This window comes from Muscardinus avellanarius (assembly GCF_963383645.1).
Source record: "Muscardinus avellanarius genome assembly, chromosome: 8".
NCBI classification, from domain to species: Eukaryota; Metazoa; Chordata; class Mammalia; order Rodentia; family Gliridae; genus Muscardinus; species Muscardinus avellanarius.
This window is the reverse complement of record NC_137794.1, coordinates 40,201,621-40,228,202: the sequence shown is the minus strand read 5'-3', so window position 1 is coordinate 40,228,202 and position 26,582 is coordinate 40,201,621. Positions and strand designations below refer to the sequence as shown.

General features: G+C 45.7%; 1 protein-coding gene across 1 annotated transcript in view; it reads right to left on the bottom strand.

The window, feature by feature from the left end:
• Positions 1-26,582, bottom strand: part of NT5E (5'-nucleotidase ecto) — a gene marked incomplete at both ends in the record, with an annotated part of 65,974 nt that overhangs the window by 21,656 nt on the left and 17,736 nt on the right. The window contains 2 exons of the mRNA XM_080700608.1: positions 12,438-12,626; positions 16,010-16,232. Of these exons, the coding sequence (XP_080556734.1) occupies positions 12,438-12,626; positions 16,010-16,232 (412 nt within the window). The remainder of the gene's footprint in view (positions 1-12,437; positions 12,627-16,009; positions 16,233-26,582) is intronic.

Here is a 26,582-nt window from a genome sequence, read left to right as displayed (position 1 = left end):
ATAACCGGGAGGTTGCAAAGAGAGTGCACATCTTCTAGTCATACCCAGAGTAGGCACAAAACCCCCATAAAATTGGACCCAGGCTGTTGGCTTGTCCCCAGGCCTGGCTGGCTGGGGCATAGCAGGGAGACACGTGGGAAGGGTTTAGCATTCCTCTAGTCAGTATTTATAAGGCGCTGATGATGGCCCAGCATCTGCATTTCTAAGTGGTATGTGCTTTATTGTGTGTGTGTGTGTGTGTGTGTGTGTGTGTGTGTGTGTGTGTGTGTGTGTAGGGGGGGTTACTGGGGATTGAGCCCAGGGGAAGTCTACCTCTGAGCTACACCCAGCCTTATTTTTTCTTTAGTTTGAGACAGGTGCTCACTGCATGGCAAAGGGCCACAAAACTGTAATCTGCCACCACGCCCGGCTTGTGCTTCATCTTTAAAAGGCCAGGAGAGGCTGCGCAGTGGATACAGCAGTAAAAAAGAATAAAGCCCTCTCTTTCACCCCATTCATATTCATACTCTCTCTCTCTCTTCTCTCTCTCTTCTCTCTCTTCTCTCTCTTCTCTCTCTTCTCTCTCTCTTCTCTCCTCTCTTTTCTCTCTCTCTTCTCTCCTCTCTCTCTCTTCTCTCTCTCACTCTCTCTTCTCTCTCTTCTCTCTCCTCTCTTTCTCTCTCTCTCTCTCTCTCTCTCTCTCTCTCTCTCTCTCTCTCTCCCTCTCTCTTTCTCTCTCTCTCTCTCTCTTTTTCTGGTGGTACTGAGAATTGAACCCAGGCTACACCTCCAAGCTACACCTCCAGTGCTACTTTATTCTTTAGTTTAAAACAGGTTCTTACTAAGTTGTGGAGGGCCTCATAAATTGCTGAGGCTGGTTTTGAACCTGCAATCCTCCTGTCTAAGCCCCCAAGGTACTAGGATTACAAGCATGCGGCACCTCGCCCAGCTTCCACCCCATTTTCTTCAGGCAGAGCCCGGCCGTCCCACAGCTCTGTACCCTCTGTACCACTTCAGGTGGGAACAAACAGTTTAGCACTCCTGATCTCCTGATCTCCCTTTCACATTACAGAGCCGGTTTCTCTAGAACACGTGGGAACAACTAAAAACCCTAACTATCACTCCAGCCTGACTCCCCAAGAAACCCCAGAGAGCAGAAAGGGAAAGACTGATTTTCGTCTTGACATGCCCACGTAGTTCCACTTACTAACAGTGCTCTTTATCAAAAGTAGTAGAGCTGGGCGCGGTGGCGCACACTTGTAATCCCAGCACTCGGGAGGCTGAGACAGGATTGTGCAGGTTCGAAGTCAGCTTCAGGTTCTTAGTGTGACCCTGTTTCCAAATAAAATATAAAATAGGTCTGGGAGTATAGCCCAGGGGTAGAATGCCCCTGGGTTCCATCCCAGTACCACAAAAAAAAAAAAAGAAAGAAAAAAAGAAAAGATAAAAAGTATTAACTTCATTTCTCAAGACTAAAATGCCAGGGCGGAGGGGAACAAGGTGGGGTACAGAAGGAAGTGTACCAAATGTTGTGTATATGTAAGTTTACAATGCACCAATGAAAGTATAAAAACTATAAAAAAGAAAAACATGCCTGCAGTTAGTATGAGAAAATACTTTTAAGTATTTTGCCAGCTGTGGTGGCACAAAGATCGCAGGTTCAAGGACAGCTTCAGCAAGTAGTGAGACCTGTTTCAAAATAAAAATAAATTAGGGCTGGGGTTGTAGCTCAGAGGTAGAATGCCCCTGAGTTCAACCCCCAGCACCACACACATACACACAAAATATTCTTTCAAGTGTTTTGAAATTGCAATATGTTTACTCTTTACACATTTGATATAATCATAAACTATAATACATTAAAGACATAACTTGAAATAAGAAAAAAAAAAGGTCAATGTGATCATAGCCCTCAGATATATTTTTCAGATAAAGTAAGCATTTAGCCAGAGCAGGTATTCCCCCAGGGCCCTGTGTAGCATGAAATGTTGTATTAGTCACTGAGAGGTGTGTGTGTGTGTGTGTGTGTGTGTGTGTGTGTGTGTGTGTGTGTGTTACTGGGCATTATATGCAGGGGTGAGCTACCACTGAGCTACACTGCCACCCCTATTTTAACAGGTCTTGCTAAGTAGCAGAAGCTGGCCTTGAACCTGTGCTCCAGTCTCAGCCTCCCAAGTACTGGGATTACAGGTGTTCACTGGCTTAGTCACTGAGTATTTTTTTTTTTTTTTTTTTTTTTTTGGTATGGCACTGGAGATTGAACCCAGGGGCATTCTGTTTCCGAGCTACACCTCCCTGCCCCCTCAGCTCTAGAAATAGGGTCTCGCTAAATTGCCAAGGCTGGTCTCAAGCCTGTGATCCTCCTGTCTCAGCCTCCTGAGTAATGACTGGGATTACAAGTGAGCAGCACCATACCTGGCTTGGTTCCTGAGTACTCTTAGGTGGATTCCAGGAGTCACTGCAATTACACTGGTGAGCCATGGGGTGTGGCGCACACACTGACGCAGCTACCTAGCAGATCCCAGAGGCCCCTGATGCAGGCCCACGCTCTGGCTCCAAGTCAAGACTGAGTACTGGGACACTCTCTAATTGATGAGCAGGGACCGACCTCTGAGCAAAAATGCTTCTATCCTGGGGGAACTGAGAGACTGAGGGCCACAGCACCAGGTTAAGCCTGGCGCACTCAGTTAAACCCGCACCCTGGTTTCTTATCTTACAAAGGTAAAAAGATATTTGGTCATTTGTAAATTTGGCTCAGATTCTCAAATTTAACAAAAGTGTAATATAGTAGTTCAAGTTTAACATTAATGGTTAAGTTTATAAGGTTTAGGGAGTTTTTAAAAAGTTTTTATAAGCTGGGCATGGTGGCACATGCTTGTAATCCCAGTACTTGCTGGGACAGGAGGAGCACAGGTTCAAGGCCAGCCTCAGCTACTTAGTGAGGCTCTCCTCAACTCAGCGAGACCCTGTTTCAAAATAAAGAACAAAAAATAGGACTAGGGGTGTTGCTCAGAGGTAGAACACCCCTGTGTTCACTCCCCAGTACTACAGAAAAAGTTTTATTACAAAAATAAAATTAGCATTATAGAATACATTTGGCAGAGAGAGAAGAAAAAATAATTCATAGACCTACTGCCGATAAAAAACCCACACATTTTTTTTAAAAGTGTGAGTAGCCATGAGGGGGATATTGGGGCTGTTTTAGCTAGTTTTGCATCACTGTAACCAAAATACCTGAAGAACAACGCAGGGAGGAAAGGTGTATTTGGCCCATGGTTTCAGAGGTTCAGGCCACAGTTGGCTTCTCCAAGGAAGAACCATCATGGCAGCTGGGAAGCAGAGAGAGGGAGGCATCAGGGACATAATAGTCCCCAAGGCACATCCCTGTGGCCTACCTCATCCAACCATGTCCCACTTGCCTAAGGCTACCTCCCCATAAATCCACTCAGCTTCCTAACCCTGCAGAGGTCCACTCGCTGCTGCGGTTGGCACTCTCAACTCAGTGGCGCCCCCTCTGGACACTCGGGCATTGTCACCACGAGCTAGTCCACAGCCAAGGCGTAACAGTAGCAGACACGTTTTAGGGAAAGACTATTTTCTTTAGTAAAGTTTTTGCACTAGTCAGGGCTCTCCAGAGAAACAGAATCACATCTATCCATCTAGAGATATTGATTATTGGATTAGAAAACTGATATGTTTGTCTTGGACCAACTTTATTCTAGGATCCAGTTCTGTTCATATATTACCTCGCTAAATCCCTATAAAATGTTGAGGTAACATATCACTGTCACTTTCTATTTTTTCTTTCTTTCTTTTTTTTTGTAGTACTAAGAATTGAATACAGGGGTGCCCTACCACTGAGCTACATCCCCAGAGCACATTGTATATTTTGTTTTGAGCCAGGGTTTCACTAAATTGCTCATGCTGGTTTTGAACCTGTGATCCTCCTGTCCCAGCCTCCCAAGTACTGGGATTATAGATGTAAGCCACATGCCTTTTTTTGGAACTGAAGATCAAACACAGGGTCATTCTACCTTTGAGCTATACTCCCAGCTCCCCACCTTTTTTGTACTGGGAATTGAACCCAAAGGCATTCTACCTCTGAGATATACTCCCAGGCCAATTTTAGTTCTTATTTGGAAAAAGAATCTCACTAGGTTGCTGAGGGCCTTGCTAAACTGCCGAGGCCAGTTTTGAACCTGCCATCATCCTGTCTTAGTCTTCCAAGTATTGGGATTATAAGCGTGTACCACCACCCCTGGCTACCTAGCCATTTATTTATTTATTGCAGTACTGAAGATTGAATCCAGGGGTATTCTACCTCATTTTATATTCTTTATTTTGAAACAGGGTCTAAGTTGCAAATGGCTTCACTAATTTGCTGAGACTAGGCAAGAAACAACCCTCCTATCTCAGCCTCCTTAGTGAGGCCCTTTGCAACTCAGTGAGACCCTGCTTCAAAAACTAAAGAATATAAAATAGGGCTAGGGGAGTATCTTGGAGGTGGAATGTCCCTGGGTTCTATCCCTAGTATTGCAAAAAATAAATAAAATAAAATAAAATAAAATAGGTCTCTGTGCCCAGGTGTGGTGGTGCACACCTGTAATCCTAGTACTTAGGAGGCTGAGACAGAAGGATCACAGGTTTGAGGACAACATCATTTAGTAAGATTCTCATCAACCTAGTGAGACCCTATTTTAGAATGAAAAATAAAACAGGGTGGGGGTATAGCATCGCGTCCCTAAGGCTCCGTCCTGCAGAGCCCCAGGAAAGAAGACACAAACGCCGAGTCTGCTGATGATGCTTCCTCTTTAATGCTTCCCTCTCAATGCGCACAGCAGGCAAATATATATCAGTCTCATAACCCCTCCCTCATCACTCCACAAACCCCAAGCTTCCCGCAGCTAGGGCATGCGCATTTCTAACCCTCTCATAGGCGGGCTGGTGGTAGCACAAGGCGCTGCGTCACTGATCATCCGTAGGGCGCCTGATAGGGCTCACTGCGCAGGCTCAGGGCACCACCAGCCTCGTGAGCCTCGTGACTTGGCTGCAAGCCTAGGCGCCATCTTGAGTCCACGCTGGCAACAAGCCTGGGTGCCATCTCGGTCCAGCCGAGTGGGCCCCGACAGTATAGCTCAGAGGTAGAATGTCCCTGGGTTCAATCTCTCTTTCTCCTTCTTCTCTCTCTCTCTCTCACACACACACACACACACACACACACACACACACACACACGCTACAACAACAATAACGACTAGATCACTAGGTCTCTGACCAACGTGGTGACATAGGTTTGTAGTCCCAGTACTTAGGAGGCTGAGACAGGAGGATCGCAGGTTTGCGGCCAGCCTCATCAACCTAGTGAGGCCCTCTGCAATTTAGTGAGATACTATTTCAAAATAAAAAAGAAAATAAGGTTGGTGGTGTAGCTCAGAGGTAGAATGCCTCTGGGTTCTATCCCTAGTACCACAAAAAAATAAAATAGGTCTCACTAGGTTGGTAAGGGCTTTGTTAAGTTGCTGGGTCTGTCCTTGGACCTGTGATCCTTCTGTCTCAGCCTCAAGTGTGTGCCACCATGCTCTGCTTTGCCTTTTTTTTTTTTCTCCTAAGGCTTAAGTTCAGAGTGGTTAACACATTCAAGGTGTCACGTAGCCACTGGTCATGAGCCAAAGAGGAAACGGAGTCTGTTGAAGTCCAAAGCCTTTTCCAGGGCCAATCTAAGAAATGAGATCCTTTGCGGAGACCATATGCGGCAAGACAAAGGGAGCACCAGCTTCCACCCAGCCCAGGCGTGAGTGTCCAGGATTTCTCAGTAGCTGCGGATCAGCTTTCCTCTGACCCAGCCTCGCCAAGGGAGCTTGACCGTCACTCGTTTTATAGTCTTTCTTTTCAGATTTGGATAGCCTCAGTTCATACTGGGAAGTATTTTCATTAGACAGAGCCAAGGCTAGTCACTGTGATGTGGCTGCAGAATTCATTCAAGAAGAGGCTCCGGCCGAGGCTGGGCCACGATGACGATGGAAGGCGCCTGGGCAGCGATCAGCGAGCGAGTCCCGGTGCTTCCCACCTTCAGGAGGAAAGCCAGCTTTGAAGCTACTGCCCACACCTCAGCGCCGGGCTGGCTCTGCAGCCTCCCCAGCTGTCCTCACAAAGCAGAGTCAGCAGCCCTTATCAAATGCTCAAAGGAAAGAGTTCTTTGTTGCACAGTGTTTCCTTGTCCCGTGGATATGATAAATACTAAGGCTGTTTTCTTGTTATAAAAAGCAAGATTATCTAAGCCACATGCGTGTGTATGAACAGGGAGAGGAACAATGCTTGCAAACAGTAGCCAAAGTCTCTCTCTCCGCAACTTAATTCCTGTGCATCGGGGATGTGTCCACTCAGAGTCAAGGTCACACAGCTAGTTCTGCTGGTCTGTGATTTATTTATATTTTAATGTTTTGCATAAAATATAAATAATATATTATATATAAATGTGTATATATATAAACTTTTTTGTGGTACTAAGCATTAAGCTCACAAGTGCTCTACCTCTTAGCCACATCCCCCCCATCCTTTTTATTTATTATATATGTTTTGTGCAGTACTGGGGATGAAACCCAGGGACTTTCTACCTCTGAGCTACACCCCCAGCCCTATTTTGTATTCTTTATTTTGAAGCAGGGTCTCACTGAGTTGCGAAGGGCCTCACTAAGTAGCTGAGGCTGTCCACGGACCGCGATCCTCTGGTCTCAGCCTCCCAAATGCTGGGATTACAAGCGTGCGCCACCACGCCCAGCCTTTATTTTTTATTTTGAAAGACGGTTTTACTAAGTTGTGGAGGCTGGCCTGGAATCTGAGTACTGGGATTACAGACCTGCACCACAGGGCCTGGCTTAATAAATACCTTTTTATTTATTTATTTATTTATTGGTGGTATTGGGGGTGAAACCTAGGGGCTTTTCTACCTCCGAGCTATACCTCCAGACCTCTTTTATACTTTATTTGGAAACAAGGTCTCATTAAGTTGCTGAGAGCCTCACTAAGTAGCTGAGGCTGGCTTCGAACCTGTGCGATCTTCCTATCTCAGCCTCCCAAGCGTTGGGATTACAAGCGTGTGCCAGCACGCCTGGCTTAAAATACCTTCCTTTTTAAAGATCTGTACTTATGCCAGGTGTGGTGATGCACCCTTGTAATCCCAGTACTTGGGAGGCTGAGACAGGTTCTTGGACAGCCTCAGCTACTTAGTGAGGCCCTCTGCAACTTAGTGAGACCCTGTTTCAAAATAAAGAATAAAGAGCCAGGGACATGCTTGTAATCCCAGCATTTGTGAGGCTGAGATAGGAGGGTCACAGTTTGAGGACAGCCTCAGCTGTTACTTAGTGAGGCCCTTTGCAACTCAGTGAGATCCTGTTTCAAAATAAGGCAGGGGGTGTGTCTTGGAGGTGGAATGCCCCTGGGTTCAATCCCCGGCACCCAAAAAAAAAAAAAAAAAAAAAAAAAAAAAATACCGTGAGTGTTCCCAGCTAGCCAGGAGAGAAGAAAGGAAGGGAGCTGGGGAGCTCTGGAAGGAGTGAGACTGGGAGAACAACTTGTGACAAGAGAGTTGGAAAGCAGAGTTCCAGAAAAATCTGGAGATGATGGAACCTCTGGGTCCCAGAAGTGAAGTTCCTGGAATAGGGTGGGGGAGACGGGGGGGGGGGGGGGGGGGCTACGGATCTCAGATCTCGGGGACTGGGTCAGCCATCTGCACGGGCACCCTGCCAGCATGAAGGCAGGAGCGAGGTGGAGAGGAAGAGGGGAGTTGGCGCTGGGCTCTCAGCGAGGCTGGAGAGTGCTTGGAGCTGACAGCAGGAGAGAGCGGGGATGAGCCTCAGAGGCAGAGGGATAAGTTCACTGCAGCAGCCTAAGAAAACTATAAATTGTTTTACCAAAAAGAAACAGTGTGTGTGTGTGTGTGTGTGTGTGTGTGTGTGTGTGTGTGTTACTGGGGATTAAACCTGGGGGGTTCTACCTCCAAGCTACACCCCCAGCCCTTTTTTGTTTGTTTTGAAATAGGATCTTGCTAGGTTGCTGAGACTGGCCTCAAACCTGTGATTCTCCTGTCTCAGCCTCCCACCTCGAGCTACACCCTCAGCCTTATTTTTAATTTTTTTTTTTTTTGGTGTGTGTGTGTGTGTGTGTGTGTGTGTGTGTGTGTGTGTGTGTGGTACTGGGGCTCTTGGAAACCCATCTACCCTTCTACCTCCGGGCTACACTCCCAGACCTCTTTTTATACTTTTTTATTTGGAAACAGGGTCTCTTAAGCCAGCGAAGCTTGCTTCAAACCTGCATGATCCTCCTGTCTCTGCCTCCCAAGCGCAGGGATTACAAGCGTGCGCCACCATGCCCAGCTATTTTTAATTATTTAAAAATTTTTTAATTAATTAATTTTTTTTTTTTTTGCAGGTCTGGGGATGAAACCCAGGAGCATTCTACCTCTGAGCTACACCTCCAGCCCTACTTTTTTATTCTTTTTTTCTTTCTTTCTTTCTTTCTTTTTTTTTTTGGTGATACTGGGGGTGGAACCCAGAGGCCTTCTACCTCTGGGCTATACTCCCAGACCTATTTTATATTTTTATTTGGAAACAGGGTCTCACTAAGTTGCTGAGAGCCTCACTAAATAGCTGAGGCTGACTTCGAACCTGTGTGATCCTCCTGTCTCAGCTTCCTAACAGTGGGGATTACAAGTGTGCGCCACCATGCCCGGCTTAATTCTTTATTTTGAAACAGGGTCTCCCTGAGTTGCGGAGGGCCTCACTAAGTAGCTGAGGCTGTCCATGAACCACATCCCTCCGGTCTCAGCGTCCCGAATGCTGGGATTACAAGCGTGTGCCACCATACCCGGCTTCAAAACTTAAATATCTAAGAAATATGTTATTTAGCTATATCAAGTCAGTGCATGCTTGTGGTCCCAGTGCTTGGAAGGCTGAGGCAGGACGATCGCAGGTTTGAAGCCAGCATCAGCAACTTAGTGAGGCCCTTTGCAACTTAGTGAGACTCTGTTTCAAGAGTTAAATTGGATTGGGGGTATAACTTGGAAGTAGAAGGCCCTCTGGGTTCCATCCTCAGTATCAAAAGAAAAAAGAAAGAAAAGGAATCAGGCATTGCCTGACCTGAAATCAGGCAATGCTTCCAGCATTGCTCACTTTGCTCAGGATTGCTTTGGCTATTTGGGGCCTCTGTTCTTATATAAGTTTTGGGATTTTTCCCCCCTAGTTCTGTGAAGAATGTCATTGGCATTTTGATGGGAGTTGCATTCAATATCTAGATCTTTTTCACCGCATAGCCACTTGAACAACATTAGCTCTCCCAGTTGTGAACCGGAAGTCTTTCTGTCTTCTGGTATGTTCAGTTTCTTTCTTCAGTGTTTTATAATGTTCAGTGTAGCGCTCCTTCACCTCCCTGGGTAGGTTTACTTCTAGATTTTGTTTGTTTGTTTTGGGGGGAACTGTGAATGGAACTGCTTTCCTGATTTATTTATTTTTTTTTTAGCAAGTTCATTATTAGTGAATAAGAAAGCTACCAATTTTTTTTTTTTTTTTTTTTTGTGTGTGTGTGTGTGTGTGGTACTGGGGGTGGAACCCAGGGCCTTTTCTACCTCCAGGCTATACTCCAAGACCCATTTTTACACTTTATTTGGAAACAGGGTCTCACTAAGTTGCTGAGAGCCTCACCAAGTAGCTGAAGCTGGCTTCGAGCCTGTGCGAATCCCAAGCGCTGGGATTACAGGTGTGCGCCACCACACCCAGCGGAAAACTACCAATTTTTGTTATGTTGATTTTTGCATCCTGTTATGTTGCTGGCTTTGTCAGTTCTAAGAGACTTTGGGGACAATTTAGAGATTTCTAGGTATAGAAAAATGCCCCCTGCAAACAGGGATAATTTCACTTCCTCCTTTCTTATTGGTATTCCTTTTATTTCTTTCTCTTGGCTGATTGATTGATCTATGTAAAGTTCTAGTACTATATTGAGTAAGAGTGGTGAATGTGTATACCTTGTCTCATTCCTTATTTATTTATTTATTTATTTATTTATTTTTAGTTTTTTAAGGTACTGGGGATGGAACCAAGGGCATTTCACCTCCGAGCTACACCTTCAGCCCTATTTGTTATTGCTAGGTTGCTGAGAGTGCCACTAATTATTGAGGCAGTCCTTGAACCTGGGATTCTCCTGTCTCACCCCCCAAGTACTGGAATTACAGTTGGGTGCCACTATGCCCAGCTTATTCTCACCATTTTATACGTATTTTTCCATGAAACAACCTTTATCTTTTATAAGCAATGTAAGTGACTAATCTACTATAGTTTTATCTGCTAAAAAGATAACAAAACTTACTGGTTATAACCCACCAAACTGATTACACAATCACTAATGGGTGTAACTCAGTTTTAAATGATTCTTTAACTGTGTCTACACAAGACATAAATACCTATGAAAGAGCTGGATTATCACACATTAACACTGGCATTCTTTTCTTAAGTGAAGGCCAGACCTACTTTGTGAGTCATGATTTTGACTGACATGGTTTTACTGGTAGGCAAGCTCTACCATGCTGGACACAAGGATACAGCTCTGTACAATTTATAAGGAACTGTTGCATGTCACCTCACACAATTTTCACAACAATGTTGCACTCTGTGTGTTATCTTCCCCATTTTGAAGCTAAGGTAACAGAGCAGTTAGATGACTTACAGCCATTTGAGTGAGGCAGGAATGAGGACTTCTTCCTTTTTCCGTGTGTTTGTGGTACTAGGGGGTTGGACCTAGGGGTATTCTACCTCTTCCTCTGAGATACACCCCCAGCTCTATTTTATTTGTTTATTTATTTATTTTTTTGTGGTACTGGTGATTAAACCCAGGGAAAGTCTACCTCTGAGCTACACCCTGAGATCTTTTTTTACTTTTTATTTTTTATTCTGAAATGGTCTCACTAAGTTGCTGAGGCTGGCCTTGAACCTGAGATTCTCCTGTCCCAGCCTCCCACATAGTAGGATCATAGGTGTGCACCACCACACCTGGCAACGATAACTGCTTTTATCTGTGAGCTATTAATATTGTGAGCTATCCCCTACTACTTAGAGTATTTTTAGTTTTGCACTTATAAAAACAGGATGGCTGTGTCTAGCCCACATAAGTCTCTTCAAGGGAGGGCCGTCCAGTGGATCCCGGCCGTCCACTGTGGACAGCGGCGCTGTACCCTGGCTGTGCCTCCTTCCTCTCCTTTCACTCTTCAAAGACCAGTGCAGTGCAAGGTGGACTGGGGGCCAAGGGAAAGATGAAACCAAACTTGCACATTTTGGGACATTATAGGTTCCAAATGGAAAACAGTAAGTGTTTCAAATGAGAATTACCTAACAAGGAGCTGGGAGCAGACAGGTAGCCGGGGCGCGCGTACGGCCCCTCTGGAGCAGCGGGAGCCACATGGCTGGAAGACGCCCGGGGGTGTTGGGAGCCATTAAGGCCTTCCCCTAGATTGGTGTCTCTGACTCAGCTGATTGTCCTTCACCCAGAGTCAACAAGGTTTGGGGTTATGGAAAGTTCAAAGAGATTTGAGAGAAGATCAGGTGGTGATGACACGTGGGTACTGATTGACCTATCTGTAATATGTGTTTTGTATTGGTGTTTATTGTATTCTGGTGGTGGTAGCATGAGAATGTTGATTGACCTGTAGCTGTGTATAAATACCTCTGGAAAAACAAAGTCGGCGTCGGCACAATAAAGATGAGATTGACCCAGAAGCTGCGTTGGCCAGGAGCGTCCGCACAATAGAGAATACTGACCTAGGCATAGTCATCGACCTGTAGGAAATATTGACCCACGAACAGGGGTCGACCAGTAGAAATGGTAGGCTGGCGGCTCCCCCACGTTAGGGTTAAAAACTCTTCACCCTCACGCCTCACTTCAGAACCTATACTCTTGCTGGTTGGCTCCGGCAGGAAGGAACCCAGGGGCATTCTACCTCCAAGCTACATCCCCAGCCCTATTTTATACTCTTTATTTTGAAACAGGGTCTCATTGAGTTGCAAAGGGCCTCCCTACCTAGCTGAGGCTTTCTGCAAACTGCAACCCTCCTGTCTCAGCCTCCCAAGGACTGGGATTACAAGCATGCAGTGCTCGGCTAACATGTTGCTTTTGGATAAAGCCTATCATAAACTGACGTTTGGGGTCAGCAGACTTCATGTGTGTGTGCATGTGCTTTATATGTATGTATTATATAAATTTGTATATAAATAAATGCAATTGACTTATAATCATGAAGTCAGTGTATGTCTCTGAGAAAAATAACAATATTCCCATTCAATGCCTAGTATATACATACAACGTATTGCAGATTATACTATATATATTACATATTAAATAGCAATAGAAACAACAGTAACAGTTACAAGGGCAAAAGAGGGAGCTATAGGCCCCTGCAATTCTTTTGCAATACTTACCTGTGTAAAGGAAGGTGTTGGAGTGTCCTCCCACCACAACATCCACACCCTTCACTTTTTGAGCGATGAGTTTATCCATTTCAAAGCCAGAGTGTCCCAGTGCAATAATTTTGTTCACATTTAGAGTTTTTAACTTATCTACTTCAGGTTGTAAGGCAGTGATTTCATCTTCAAATACTAAATCTGTTCCTAAAAATACAAAATAAATTAAACATATTTATTAAGAATAATTTTTATTCCATTGCTTTTTATACATATTCACATGCTAAGCACAGCACTTTAATTTATTAATGCTTTCCAGTGACTAAGACCAAAACATATTTATACATCAAACATATTTATACATCCCCGCGCTTGGGAGGCTGAGACAGGAGGATCGCACAGGTTCAAAGCCAGCCTCAGCTACTTAGTGAGGCTCTCAGCAACTTAGTGAGACCCTGTTTCCAAACAAAGTATAAAAAAAAATAGGTCTGGGAGTATAGCCCAGAGGTAGAAAGCCCCTGGGTTCCACCCCCAGTACCAAAAAAAAAAAAAAAATCAAATATGAAATTCCTAGAAAGCCTTAGTGGGGCATGGTGGTGCATGCTTGTAATTCCAGTATTTGGGAGGCTGAGACAGGAGGATCACAAGTTCCAGGCCAGCTTCAGAAACTTAGCAAGACCCTGTGTCAAAATAGAAAATAAAAAACCAGTGTAGTGGCTCATGCTTGTAATCCTAGAACTTGGGAGACTGAGACAGGAGGATCGCACAGGTTTGAAGCCAGCCTCAGCAACTTAGTGAGACCCTGTATCCAAATAAAAAATAAAAAATAAGAATACCCCTGGGTTCAACCCTCAGTGCCCCCCTAAAAGAAGAAAGATTGAATTCAATAGCAAACCATGAGGAGACTTCAGTTATGTTTTTGTAAATCTCTTTTTACATTATACTTCCATAAGATCGATGCATAAAATGCGTATGATGTTCATGAGACTCTGTGTACATCCCTGGGGGAACTCTTGAATCCTAACTCCATGTATCAACTCAAGTGTGAATTATCGTAGAAGATAAACAGCATCACAGACATCACACAGCCAGGAAAGCCTCAGATGGGCATCCTGAAGCCGGCAGCTCACAGTTGTGCTGGAGTAGCCACGTGGTCGGTAACTTTTTAGCAACACTTAAAAATCAAGAGTTAGCAGGGTGTGGTAGTGCTCGCCTTAATCCCAGTACTTGGGAGGCTGAGACAGGAGGTTCAAAGCCAGCCTCAGCAAGTAGTGAGACTCATCAACCTAGCAATACTGTTTCAAAGTAAAAATAAAATATGTTTGGGGGCATAGCTCGGAAGTAGAATGCCCCTGAGTTCAATCCTTAGTACCTCCTCCCCAAAATCAAGAGTTTTTGCTAGGGGTACAATGCTTACTTAGCATGTGCAAGGTCTTGAGTTCCATCCCCAGTACCAGGAAAGAATGAAGGAAGGAAGGAGGGAGGGAGGGAAGGAAGGAGGGAAGGAGCAACAGCTTTGCCAGCAGAGTGTAACACAACACAAAGCCATGGAGGATAATGAACTTCTTACTGATTGCCAAGAAGCTGGTCAGCCCTCGGTGCCAAGTCTCCTGCTCTGCAGTCCATTCTTTGAGTGTCCCTTTAAAACGACAGGTGCACCCTCCCCTGCCACACCTGCCCTTCCCCTTCCTGCTTAATTCTTCTCCACTAACACCTCCTTATTTTACACCAAACAGTTTACTCATTTATTTACTATTTTATGAGAAGACTTATATTACAGGAACATAGCTAACATAAATGAAAATAAATGTGCTGGAAATCCAAGATTATATATATATTTAAGAGTAAGCCAGGCATGGTGGTGCACTCTGGTAATCCTAGTTCTTGGGAGGCTGAGACAGGAGGATCACAGGTTCACGGCCAGCCTCAGTTATTTAGTGAAGCCCTCTACAACATAGTGAAGCCTCATTTCAAAATAAAGAATAAAAAAATAGGGCTGGGGGTGTAGCTTACAGGTAGAATGCCCCTGGGTTCATCCCCTGTAACACACACACACACCACACACACACACACACACACACACACACACACACACACACACAAAAAGAGTAAAAAATAGGAATGGGTGTATAGCTTGGAGCTAGAATGACCCTGAGTTCAATTCTCAATACTTCAAAAAAGAAAAAAAAAGTAACTGAAGAGCTGGGCAGGGTGGTACATGCTTGGAATCTCTGTACTTGGGAGGCTGGGCCAGGAGGATCACAGGCTCAAGAGCAGCCTCAGCACTTTCTCCCTTTCTTTCTTTCTTTCTTTCTTTCTTTCTTTCTTTCTTTCTTTCTTTTGGTACTGGGGTTGCTGGAAACCCTTCTACTTTTGGGCTACACTCTCAGACCTACTTTTATATTTTTATTTGGAAACAGGGTCTCTTAAGCCAGGGAGGCTGGCTTCAAACGGGCGTGATCCTCCTGTCTCCGCCTCCCAAGCGCGGGGATTACAAGCGTGCGCCACCACGGCTGGCATTCAGCACTTTTTTTTTTTTGGTGGTACTGGGGTTCCTGGAAGCCCTTCTACCTCCGGACTACACTCCCAGACCTATTTTTACATTTTTATTTAGAAACAGGGTCTCCTAAGCCAGCGCGCGAGGCTTCGAACCTGCGCGATCCTCCTGTCTCTGCCTCCCAAGCGCGGGGATTACAAGCGTGCGCCACCACGCCCGGCTAGTTTTTATTCTTTAATTTGAAACTGGGTCTCACTAAATTGCGGAGGACCTCACTAAGTAGCTGAGGCTGTCCGCAAACCACCGTCCTCCAGTCTCAGCCTCCCGAATGCTGGGATTACAAACGTGCGCCACCACGCCCGGCTGCATTCAGCACTCTTTAAGAATGAGACTCAGCAATTTTAACAAAGGGCTGAGTGTGTAGCTCAGAGGTAGACTGTCCCTGGATTCAATTCCCAGGAACACACATACACACACACTCATAACTAAAAACAACACAAAAAGATTGGTATTATCAATGTCATCCTAACTAACCATTTGTTCAATTGTTTCTACATACCATAAAAATAATGCTAAGCTCCGATTTAGTGTATCTATTTTATTTTATTTATTATTATTTTTTTTGTGGTACTGGTGATTGAGCCCCGGGGCATTTTACCTCCAAGCACATTCCAAGCCCTACTTTATTTTTATTTTGAAACAGGGTCTTGCCAGGTTGATGAGAGTCTCACTACTTGCTGAGGCTATCCTCAAACCTGCGATCCTCCTGTCTCAGCCTCCCGAGTACTGGGATTACAAGAGTGCTCCCCCATCACCTGGATAGTGCTTTTTTTTTTGTTGTTGTTGTTGTACTGGGGGTGGAACCCAGGGGCCTTCTACCTCCAGACTATACTCCCAGACCTATTTTATATTTTATTTGGAAACAGGGTCTCACTAAATTGCTGAGATCTCCACTAAGTAGCTGAGGCTGGCTTTGAACCTGCACAAGCCTCCTGTCTCTGCCTCCCCCGTGCTGGGATTACAAGCGTGTGCCACCACGCCCATCTTAGTGCATCTATTTTTAAGCCACAAGTGCTGTAAAAGTAGAACATACCTGGATTTGAAAGAAAAGGGGTTTCTTTTGAAGTGTATCCAACAATCCCCACAGCTTCACCACCAACAGAAAGAATTTTATAGGGCAAATACAGTCCTGATATTTGAGATGCTAGTGACCCCTTTGCCTTGATGTTTGCACTCAGAATTGGAAATTTGGCCTCTTTGAGGAGTGGATCGATCAGTCCTTTGACACCATTATCAAATTCATGATTTCCCAGTGCCTAGAGAAAAGAGAAAAAGAATTAGGAACTCTGGAAGTTTCAATCAAAGAATACTTAAAAAAAAAAAGTATATTATATCAGCCCAAGGCTCCCCAAGCTGGCCAGGCTGAATGAGACAGCCCCACAGCCTGGTGTCCCCACCTCTAGGGATCTTGTTGAGGGCTTTGGGCTGGGCCCAGGATCCCACCCATCCCGGGTGTCGCCCCCTGCCATGAAGGCGCTCTCTCTCTTTTGGCTCGCACATCACTGGAGAGCGGTCAGTCCACGGTCCCACCATCTCAGATCTGGGGCCGGCTCCGCAGTCCACCTTTTCCAGGCTCTGCCTAGCCTTTTCACATCCTGTTTTCTCCCATAAACCCACACTTCAGACCATAATCGTGCAAAGCACCACGTATGAGGGTGGACCATTAACACCAACAGGTCCAGCCAAAGGCAACCCCAGGGTGTCGTCTGCAGAGACAGAGGCCTCCTTCCTCATCACAGCACCTTCGTCATTGTCCTCAGGTTCCCAAAAGGCTTCTTCCCCAGGACACTTATGGTCCCCTAATTCTTCTGGGAAAATAAAGAGGGCCCAGTAGAGGCCAGCACCCCCACATACTACAGTGTGGTGCTGTTTCTCCCTTCAGTCAGCTCCAGGTCACCCTTGGTTCTATGCCTAGTGGTTTCACACAGAGAAAGAACTTCGTGGTGAAATGCTCACGTGACCTCCGGCAGCGTCTGGGTTCACTGTGAGCTGGGCTCTCTGGAGGACCCGGGATGGTTTCCAGCATCACCATCCATTCAGGGGTTATTCTTAGGAAACATGATATGCCCCTGATTTCCCCAGAACCTTCCATCCTTCCTCCGTTGCCTGCTGGGTACACCTGCTTCTCTGAGCATCGCCCCCTGCTCTGGCTTCCCAGACTACTTTGCTAACTTAGTACTTAAACCAAGTCAGCCTGCCTGCCTGCCTTGTGGGTATTAAACCTATTCTATCTCTGAGCTACATCCCCAGGGTCTTGCTACATTGCTGAGCTGTCTTCAAACCTGCAAATCCTCCCATCTCAGCCTCTCCAGCACTGGGATTACAGGTGTGCGCCGCCACGCCCTGGCTGAATCTCACGCTTCCTAAATACCACCTCCACTTTTCTTTCTCTTGCTGGGTCATCCTGGGAGCAAGCCTGGAAACCCTAACGGGTGACCCCGTGAGCTACCGAGGGCTAAACCAGATTCATAGTGGCCTCCCGCCTGTCTCCCTAGTGCTTTGCACACTCGGTAACAGCAGGTGTGTGGGATGTTTATGTCTGTCTCCTGGCTAGACTGGGTGCTTCTGGACCTCCAGGTCCCGTTACTCTGTCCTGCTCAGAGCTGTGACCCCCCACCTAGCACACAAGCATTCAGCAAGCACCTGTCACTCAAAGGGTGGTGTGGGACCGCACTGCTGCAGAGAAAGCCACAGTGTCTGCACCTTCCCACATACCTGTCTCCCCTATTAAGTTCCAAGTTTCTTTCTTTTTTATTTATTTATTTTTATTGGTGCATTGTAATCATACATCACAATGGAATATAAGACTTGAGAGGATATGGATATACAAGCACACATCATCCAATTAGCCCTCATCCAGTCCCCATCCCATTCCCTCCCCTCCCTCGATCCCATGCTTGTTTGGTGATTAACTTTGACACATTTGTTTATGTACCTCCTGCTTTTTAAAGAGGCTCCATCCTCCCTTATTCCATACCCTCTGATTGGTCACCTTAATTGCTTCACTATAAGGCCCTTTCTATAGCTCGACCACTTCCTGTTGCCCGTTTCATCCTAGTTATTGCTGATTAGGGGAAGCATCTGGTTTTAATTTTCTGCGATATTTCTCTGTGCATACTGCGTTGCAAATACCGATCCCACTCTTGACGGCCCCAGTTGTGGCCTGGCTACCCGGTGGACTGATCCAGACCTCGCTGGCTCAAGCAGCAGCCTTGCCTCACGGAAGGCCCTGGTTCTGGTCTCGCTGGCCCCGACACTGGCCTAACCCCTCAGCTGGCTCCAATCCCGGCCTCGGAGGCCCCAGCACCGGCCTTCCTCACGGCAGGCTCCGATGTTAGCCGATGGTCCCAGCATCGGCCTAACCCCTCGGCAGGCTCTGATCCAGGCCTCAGAGGCCTCAGTAGCGGCCTTGCCTCACGGAAGGCTCCGATGCCGGCCAGTGGCCCCTAAGTTCCAAGTTTCTGAACCTGCCTATTCTTCCATCTTCGATGATCTACCAATTTATACTTCTTCTTATTATTAACTTCCTTCCTCAACGTTAGTTTTAAAGTTTCTCCCAGTCTTGGGTAATCTTTTTTCCCTTCTACTTCTCTTAGAAATTGCTAAATTTCTCCTTATGGTGAAAAAGTTTCTTTTGTTATAGTAAAGTAACAATGTTGCTTAACTGTAAAGTTCTGTTGGGCATTGTGGCATATGTTTATAATCCCAGTACCTGGGAGGCTGAGACAGGAAGATCACAGGTTCGAGGACAGCCTCAGCAAATAGTGAGACTCTCAGCAACCTAGCAAGACCTTGTTTCAAAATAAAATAGGACTGAGGGTATAGTTTGGAGGTAGAATACCCCTGGGTTATGCCCCTCAGGAAGAAAGAAAGAAAAGAAAGGAAGTCTTTTGTTTTCAGTGAATTTCTATAGTTCTTTATAAAAGATTATCCATCTTGTCAGCAACATTATATTCCTAGCATTTGGCAACAGTCAAGTTGCAATTTTCATCAGTTACGTCCTTACTAACTCTGGCTCTTCTTACCCTGACTAGGGCATGAGCCTCCTCAAAGTAGTGATTCTGTCATTTTTACCTCTTTTTGTGTGCGTGTCTGTGGTACCGGGGCTTGAATCCAGGGGCATTCTACCTGTGAATTACACCCTCAGGCATATTTCTAATTTTATATCTTGAAATTTGGCCTCCCTAGGTTAGTGAGAGTCTCAGTACCTTGCTACTTGCTGAAGCTGTCCTTGAACCTGCGCTCCTCCTGTCTCAGCCTCCCCAGTTCTGGGATTACTGGCATGCGCCACCACGCCTGGCTGTCATTGTACCTTGGTCCACCGTGCCCAATGCTGAGGAGAGATGACTAAACGACTTCATTCACATTTGCACCTTCAAGCCCAAGCTTACAGTCTCTCCTGACCTTTGGATCAGTGTGTCAACCGCCTATGGGCGTCCCTCCACCCCCACCATGGTGGCTTTACAGTGCCTCAAGCTAATCATGCTCAGAGCTCCCTTCTCTGAGATCTGCCATCGGGCCCAAGTTGCCACCATGTTCCCAGTCAAGAAAGCCAGAGACCCACAGCAGCCGACGCCCTGCCGCTCTCTCCAGCTCTCTCCTGTCCTTCGCCTCTGCCTGTGCCACCCCCTTGTCCCTACTCCAGCCCCTGCCCCATGGCTACCACCTCGCTGCTGTCCTTGTCCTCTCCTGACCACTGCCCTGGCCTGGCCTCCTAGCTGGGCTTTTGGCCACCACGGCTCCCTTCTCTAAACCACTCTCTATATTACTCAGAACACTTTCCTTCCTTCCTTCCACTTGGGATTAAACCCAGGAGTATTCTACCTTCAAGCTATATTCCTAACCTAATTTATTTTTTATTATTTATTTATTTATTTATTTATTTTGGTGGTACTGGGGATGGAACCCAGGGGCTTTTCTACCTCTGGGCTATACCAATTTTATATTTTATTTGGAAACAGAGTCTCACTATGTAGCTGAGAGCCTCACTAAGTAGCTGAGGCTGGTTTTGAACCTGTGTGATCCTTCTGTGATTACAAGCTGGTGTACCACGCCTGGCTTATTTTTTATTTTGAAACAGGGTCTCACTGAGTCATCTAGGTGCTTGCTGAGGCTGGTCTTGAACCTGAGATCCTCCTGTCTCTGCCTTCCAAGTCCTGGGATTACGAGTATGTGCCACCCCACCCAGCTCCCAAAGACTCTCTGTGCTCGGATCTGGCCTCCCCTGGGCCTCCTCTCTGACAGCCCCCCAGCCTGTTGAGTGACATGGTGGCTCTTGTGACCAAGGAGCATTCTGCAGTTTCCTCTGAAAGGCCAGAAAATGAGTAAAGCAAAAGTGGTAATTAAATAAGCCAGCATTACTAAGAACTTGCCAGCATGCCTGGAATCCCAGTACTTTCAGGAGGGTGAGACTCAAGGTCAGCCTCTGCAATTTAGCAAGGTACTATAACAAAATAAATAAAATACGCTGGGTGTATTGTACCTCCAAGCTTCACCCCTAGCCCTATTTTTTATTCTTTATTTTGAAACAGGGTCTCACTGAGTTGCAAAGGGCCTCACTAAGTAGTAGCTGAGGCTGTCCTCAAACCATGATCCTCCTGTCTCAGCCTCCCAAATGCTGGGATTACAAGTGTGCACCTGGCTTGCCCAGCTTTACAGGCAGTACTTTTAATTTTTAATTTTTGTGTGTGTGCGGTACTGGGGTTCCTAGAAACCCTTCTACCTCCAGGCTACACTCCCAGACACCTATTTTTTAATATTTTTATTTGGAAACAGGGTCTCTTAAGCCAGTGCGGCTGGCTTTGAACCAGCGCGATCCTCAGGTCTCCGCCTCCCAAGCGCGGGGATTACAAGCGTGTGTGCCACCACACCCGGCCAGGCAGTACTTTTAAACAAGGAAGAAAGAGACCTTCCGACTTTTCTCTTTGTACTACATTCACTCCACAAGTGGTGTGGGGGTGGGAGGAGGATCCTTGGTCAAGTGAGGCAGCTGAGCTGACACTCTGCTACCTGGTGACGCAGTCCTGTCGTCCTCTAAGGCGACTGACATGCCAGCCACTGTGTTTTCCTCTCCCATAGCTGTGCAGAGGTGGAGCTGCCAGTTACCATCTAGGCCCTCCCCACTGCTGCTGAGTAAAGGAACCTGTGGAGGAAATAGCAGGAACAGTCCTCAGGGTGTGCGTAGAGCAAGGAACAGACTTGGTGTGAGAGCAGGGCAGAGCCGGTAGCGCACAGAGCAGAAGGGTCAAGGCCCGAGCCCTCTCACTGGGGCCCGGGCCTGCAGGAGTGGCGAGGAAGTCAGTGGCCATATGATGGCAGGTCATGAAGGCCTTTTGTCTTTTGAAATATTTTAGAGAAATCCACTTTATTATTATTATTACTATTTATTATTATTATTATTATTATTATTATTGTACTGGGGATGGAACCCAGAGGAATTCTACATCCAGGCTACACTCCCAGACCTGTTTTATATTTTTATTTGGAAACAAGGTATCACTAAGTTGCTGGGAACCTCACTAAGTAGCTGAGGCTGGCTTCAAACCTGTGTGACCCTCCTGTCTCAGCCTCCCAAGCGTGGGGATTACAAGCATGCGCCACCATACCCAGCCTTCTACTTTTTGACCTCCCCAGTTATGGCTGATCAAAGCAATCTCTCTCCCACTTACAGAATATGCATTAATGCATTAATTCACCCCCTATAACCTATTTATTGTTTTTATTTTTATTTATTTTTTATTTTTTTTATTTTTTTATAAGTGGAACATATTGAGAGTGGTGTGCTTCATGCCCTTCCCCCTCCCTTTCCCTCTCCCTTCAATAGAGAGTGTCCAGGTTAATCGTGTTGTATTTATGCTATTACATATATTTGTATGTAGCTCCTCCACTGAACAACCTCAGCTTTCTTCCTCTCCTATCTTTCCATTCAAGCTTTGTTGAGATTTCCCCTCCATCATCTGGAGTCCCTCTGGTATTACCACTACTCCCTAGCTTGGACATATTAGAGAAAACATATGTCCCTTCTCTTTCTGTTCTTGACTAATCTCACTTAACATAATGTTCTCTAGTTCCTTCCATCTTCTTGCAAATGCTATTGTTTTATTTTTCTTTATAGCTGAATAGAATTCCATTGTGTGTATTTCCCATAATTTTCATCAAAGGAAACCATCAAGAACCTAAAGAGGAAGCCTACAGAATGGGAGAAGATCTTTACCAGCCACCACTCTGATAGGGGGCTAATATCCAGAATATACAAAGAGCTCAAAAGACTATACTAGCAAAACAAATAACCCAATCAAGAAATGGGCAACTGAAATGAATAGACACTTCACAAAAGAAGAGATACAAAGGGCCAATAGATACATGAAAAGATGTTCAACATCACTAGCCATCAGGGAGATGCAAATCAAAACTACTCTGAGATTCCATCTAACCCCAATCAGAGTGGCAAACATAAAGAAATCAAAGAACAATCATTGCTGGCGAGGATGTGGGGAAAGAGGAACTCTTTTATACTGTTGGTGGGAGTGCAAAGTAGTTCAGCCACTATGGAGATTCCTTAGAAAATTGGGAATAGATCCACCATTTGATCCGGCTATACCACTCCTGGGTATCTTTCCAAAGGGGTTGAAATCAGAGAACTACGTTAACATATACATACCCATGTTCATAGCAGCACAGTTTGTAATAGCCAAAATATGGAACCAACCTAGATCTCCATCAACCTATAAGCTATTTAAAAGGTATCTAACAGAGGAAACATTCAGTGAATATTTACTGAATGAATAAATGAATGAATGAATGAATAAATAAATAAATAGCTGATGAGAAGAAAATAAGAAGCAGAATTAATTCCCAAGACTGGAAGTCATTGGTCCTTAAGCCCCTGGTCCAGCCGCTGCAGGTGGCCCCCTCCATGAGATCTAAAACTCTGTACAAGTGTCATTTTTGATGTGTGCTGTAATGGAAAAACAAACTACAAAGCACGGTCTTTCTGGCCTCAGGTACCAAAGCGACAGAGTTCTGCTCTAATGAAGGAGCACAACGGCACGGAGCAGTAACCGTAGCAGGAAACGGAGCCGCAAAGACAAGCAAGCCACAGAGCCCTGGCGCTGAGCATGCCCCACCGGCCTCAGACGAGGCCTGCTTCCTCAGCTGGGAAATGTGTGTCCCCAGATGGACAGAGCCGTGACAGGTCACAGTGGCTCCGCACGAACTCTTACCGCAGCCTCGTTGGTTAGATTGCCTGATGTGCAATGGAATTTTTATTCCAAGTGTTGCCAGAAAACTCAGCTCTTTTCCAAATGTCAACATGACTCTCTTCCACTTGAGTGCTGCCCATGGCGTCTGGGTCACAGCCACTGTGAAGATGCACAGGCCAGGGAGACCCGGCCTCTTCCCCTGTCTAGTTTCAGAAGATACTTTATGGAGTCGGCTGAGGCAATTTCTTGGTCACAGCTCCTTTCCCCCAACCTCACCACACCTCCTGTCCCCACCGATCACTGGCCAGAGTCCCCTGCCATGCCAACCATCAGAGAAGGAGGGCGCTGGCTTGCCACTCAGGAAGGCACACCAAGAAGAAAAACACAGCCCTGTACCCTCCCTCCCTGCTTCTGCCCCAGCCCCAGCCCCAGTCTCCTTCCCCACCACACTCACCCTGCGTCCTCTAACAGTTCAAGCCACAGGCCTGGAACTGGAGGGTCTCCACTGCCCTGCCTGCCCCGGCCTAGCTCCCTGGGACCATACAGACCCGCCCGGTCTCAGTTCTCATACGGTGCCCTCAGTTCCAGAACACCCAGTCCCTCAAATGCCCGAGCTGTTCCTCAAGACGCCTCCCTGGCATGTCTCTCTGGTGTCCCCCCAGGCCTGGCATGGGGTGCACGTCGCCTGCCCCCGCACCCTCGGTGACCCCAGGTGAATGCCCAGCAGATGTTTACTGAGTGAGAAATAACCACTCACGCCACCTGCTGCTTTAAAGGGGCTCCATTTTACTCTCTGACTCGGGGAGCGAGGCATTCTAACTTCTCCGGATATGAAGCAAACTAGGCAAATAATTTCTAAAACGAGAGAAATAGAGTTGCTAGGAAACAGGTGAGAAGCGTGGGCTACCGCATCCAGCTCAAGCCTGACCTCCTAGAAACCCCTCTACACAATTTCCCAGGCTCTTGTTTTCTTTCCCCGTATTTTAATCTACAAGTTACCTTCATATTTCTACTAATATCTTCCTGGCATTCCTTTGTGAATAGAACACTTTTTGTTTGTTTTTGGTACTGGGGATTGAATTCAGGGGCATTCTTCCTCTGAGCTACACCCCTACCACTCCCTTCTTTATTTAGAATTTTGAAACAGGGTTGTGGAGGCTGGGCTCGAATTCAAACTCCTGTTTCAACCTCCCTTACTGGGATTACAGGCTTGTGCCACTGCATCTGGATGCAACTTTTTTTTTTTTTTTTTTTTTTGCAGTACTGGGGATAGAACCCAAAGGTATTCTACCTCTGAGCTACACTCCAGCCCTATTATTTATTCTTTATTTTGAAACAGGGTCTCACTAAGTTGCAGAGGGCCTCACTAAGTAGATAAGGTTGGCGGAGAACCTGTGATCCTCCTGTCTCAACCTCCCAAGTTCAGAGATTAAAAACGTGCACCACCATACCTGGCTGGAACACATTTTCTTAAAAAGTTTTGTCAGCTGGGCATGGTGGAGCACATTTGTAATCCCAGTACTTGGGAGGCTGAGACAGGGGAATTGCAGGTTTGAGGACAGCCTCAGCAAACAGTGAGACTTTGATCAATGTACCAAGACTCGGTTTCAAAATAAAAATAAAAAACAGGGTGAGGGGTGCAGCTGGGAAGTAGAATGCACCTGGGGTCAATCCCTAGTGCCACCAAAAAAAAAAAAAAAAAGTTCTGTTTTATGCACATGTATGTGTGCATGAGAACATTATTTAGATTTCATGGTGGAGGTTAGGATAAAAAGATAAAACTCTACGAAAACTCTCCTTATTGGAAATCTGCTCAGGTGACCAACAATATGCTCTACCAAAGTATGCCCATACCTGAATTAGAAAGAAGACATTTCATAGCCTTGGTTTTATTTACAGAGGACTACAACAAACAAACAAACAAACAAACAAACAAACAAACAAAAAACAAACCAGTGAATTTGTGTGTGGTAGGGGAGGGTTTCTGGGGTTGAAACCCAGAAGGCATCTTACCTGAGCTACACTCCCAGCCCTTTTTATTTTCATCTAGAAACAGAGTCTCACTAGGTTGCTGAGGGGCTCACTACATTGTTGATGTTGTCCTAGAACCTGCAATCCTCCTGTCTTAGTCTCCCAAATACTGGGATTACAGGTATGCACCACCACACCCAGCTCTAGTGAATTTAAAATAAGAAAATTTCAGGAAAATTTTTTTTTTCCAGAACTGGGGAGCGAACCCATGGACATTCTATCTCTGAGATACACCTGCAGCCCTATTTTTTATTCTTGATTTTGATACAGGGTCTCACTAAGTTGAGGAAAGTCTCACAAAGTAGCTGAGGCTGTTCTTGAACTTGCGACCCTCCTGTCTCAGCCACCCAAGTACTGGGATTACAAGCGTTCACCACCATGCCCAGCAAAGATTTTTTTTTTAAGGCAAAAAGTATGACAAAAAGAAATATTAATAGTTCATACCATTATACTATAGTCAGTCTTGTTCACACAGCAAATCATTTAATCCTTTTAGTGCTACAATAAAGGTGGTATTTTTTTCCCCCTTTTCATAGATTGGGAAGTGGAAGCACAGGGCTCCTACACCTACCTAACAACTGTCCAAGCTGAGATCTGAACAAAACCAGTGAGGATTTTGCAGCCGGGGTCCTAACTACTCAGGAAAACTTGCTGTTAATATAATGTATGTGCATGGAAAATATGGATACCACTGGTTTTCACCAGCCTCCCAGAGGGTTCCAGAGCACCACTGAACAATACCACAATCCTGCTTCTCAGGAAGCTGGTAAGGCAGACAGAGCAAGCATAACCTTAGCACATCCATCCATCCATTCATCCATTCATTCATCCATCCATCCATCATCCACCCATATCCATTCATCCATCCATCTATCCATTCATCCATCCATCTATCCATTCATCCATCCATCCATCCATCCACCCATCTACTGAACCATCCATGCTCGCCTACAGAAAATGTAGAAACCACAGAGATGGATGTATGTGAAGAGGCAGACACATGCTGCCCATTTTATGAACACAAGAAGCTCAGAAAATAAGTTTCACCTACATGTGGCTGCCAAGGGCAAGCTAAAAGGCAAGTAACACCAACAGCATAAATAGACTTGGGAATGAAAACAAATGAGGAAGTGAAGATGAGAGGCTAAAGCACATCTGAGGAAAACCAAGGAAATAAGGATTAATTTAAAAGCAGTGGTGTAGCCAGGCATGGTGGTACACACTTGTAATCCCAGCATTTGGGAGGCTGAGGCAGGAGGATCGTGGTTACAGTATCAGCAAGATGTAAAATTCTCATCAATCTAGCGAGACCCTGTTTCAAAATAAAAATAAAAAATAGCACTGAGGGTGTAGTTCAGAGGTAGAATACCCCTG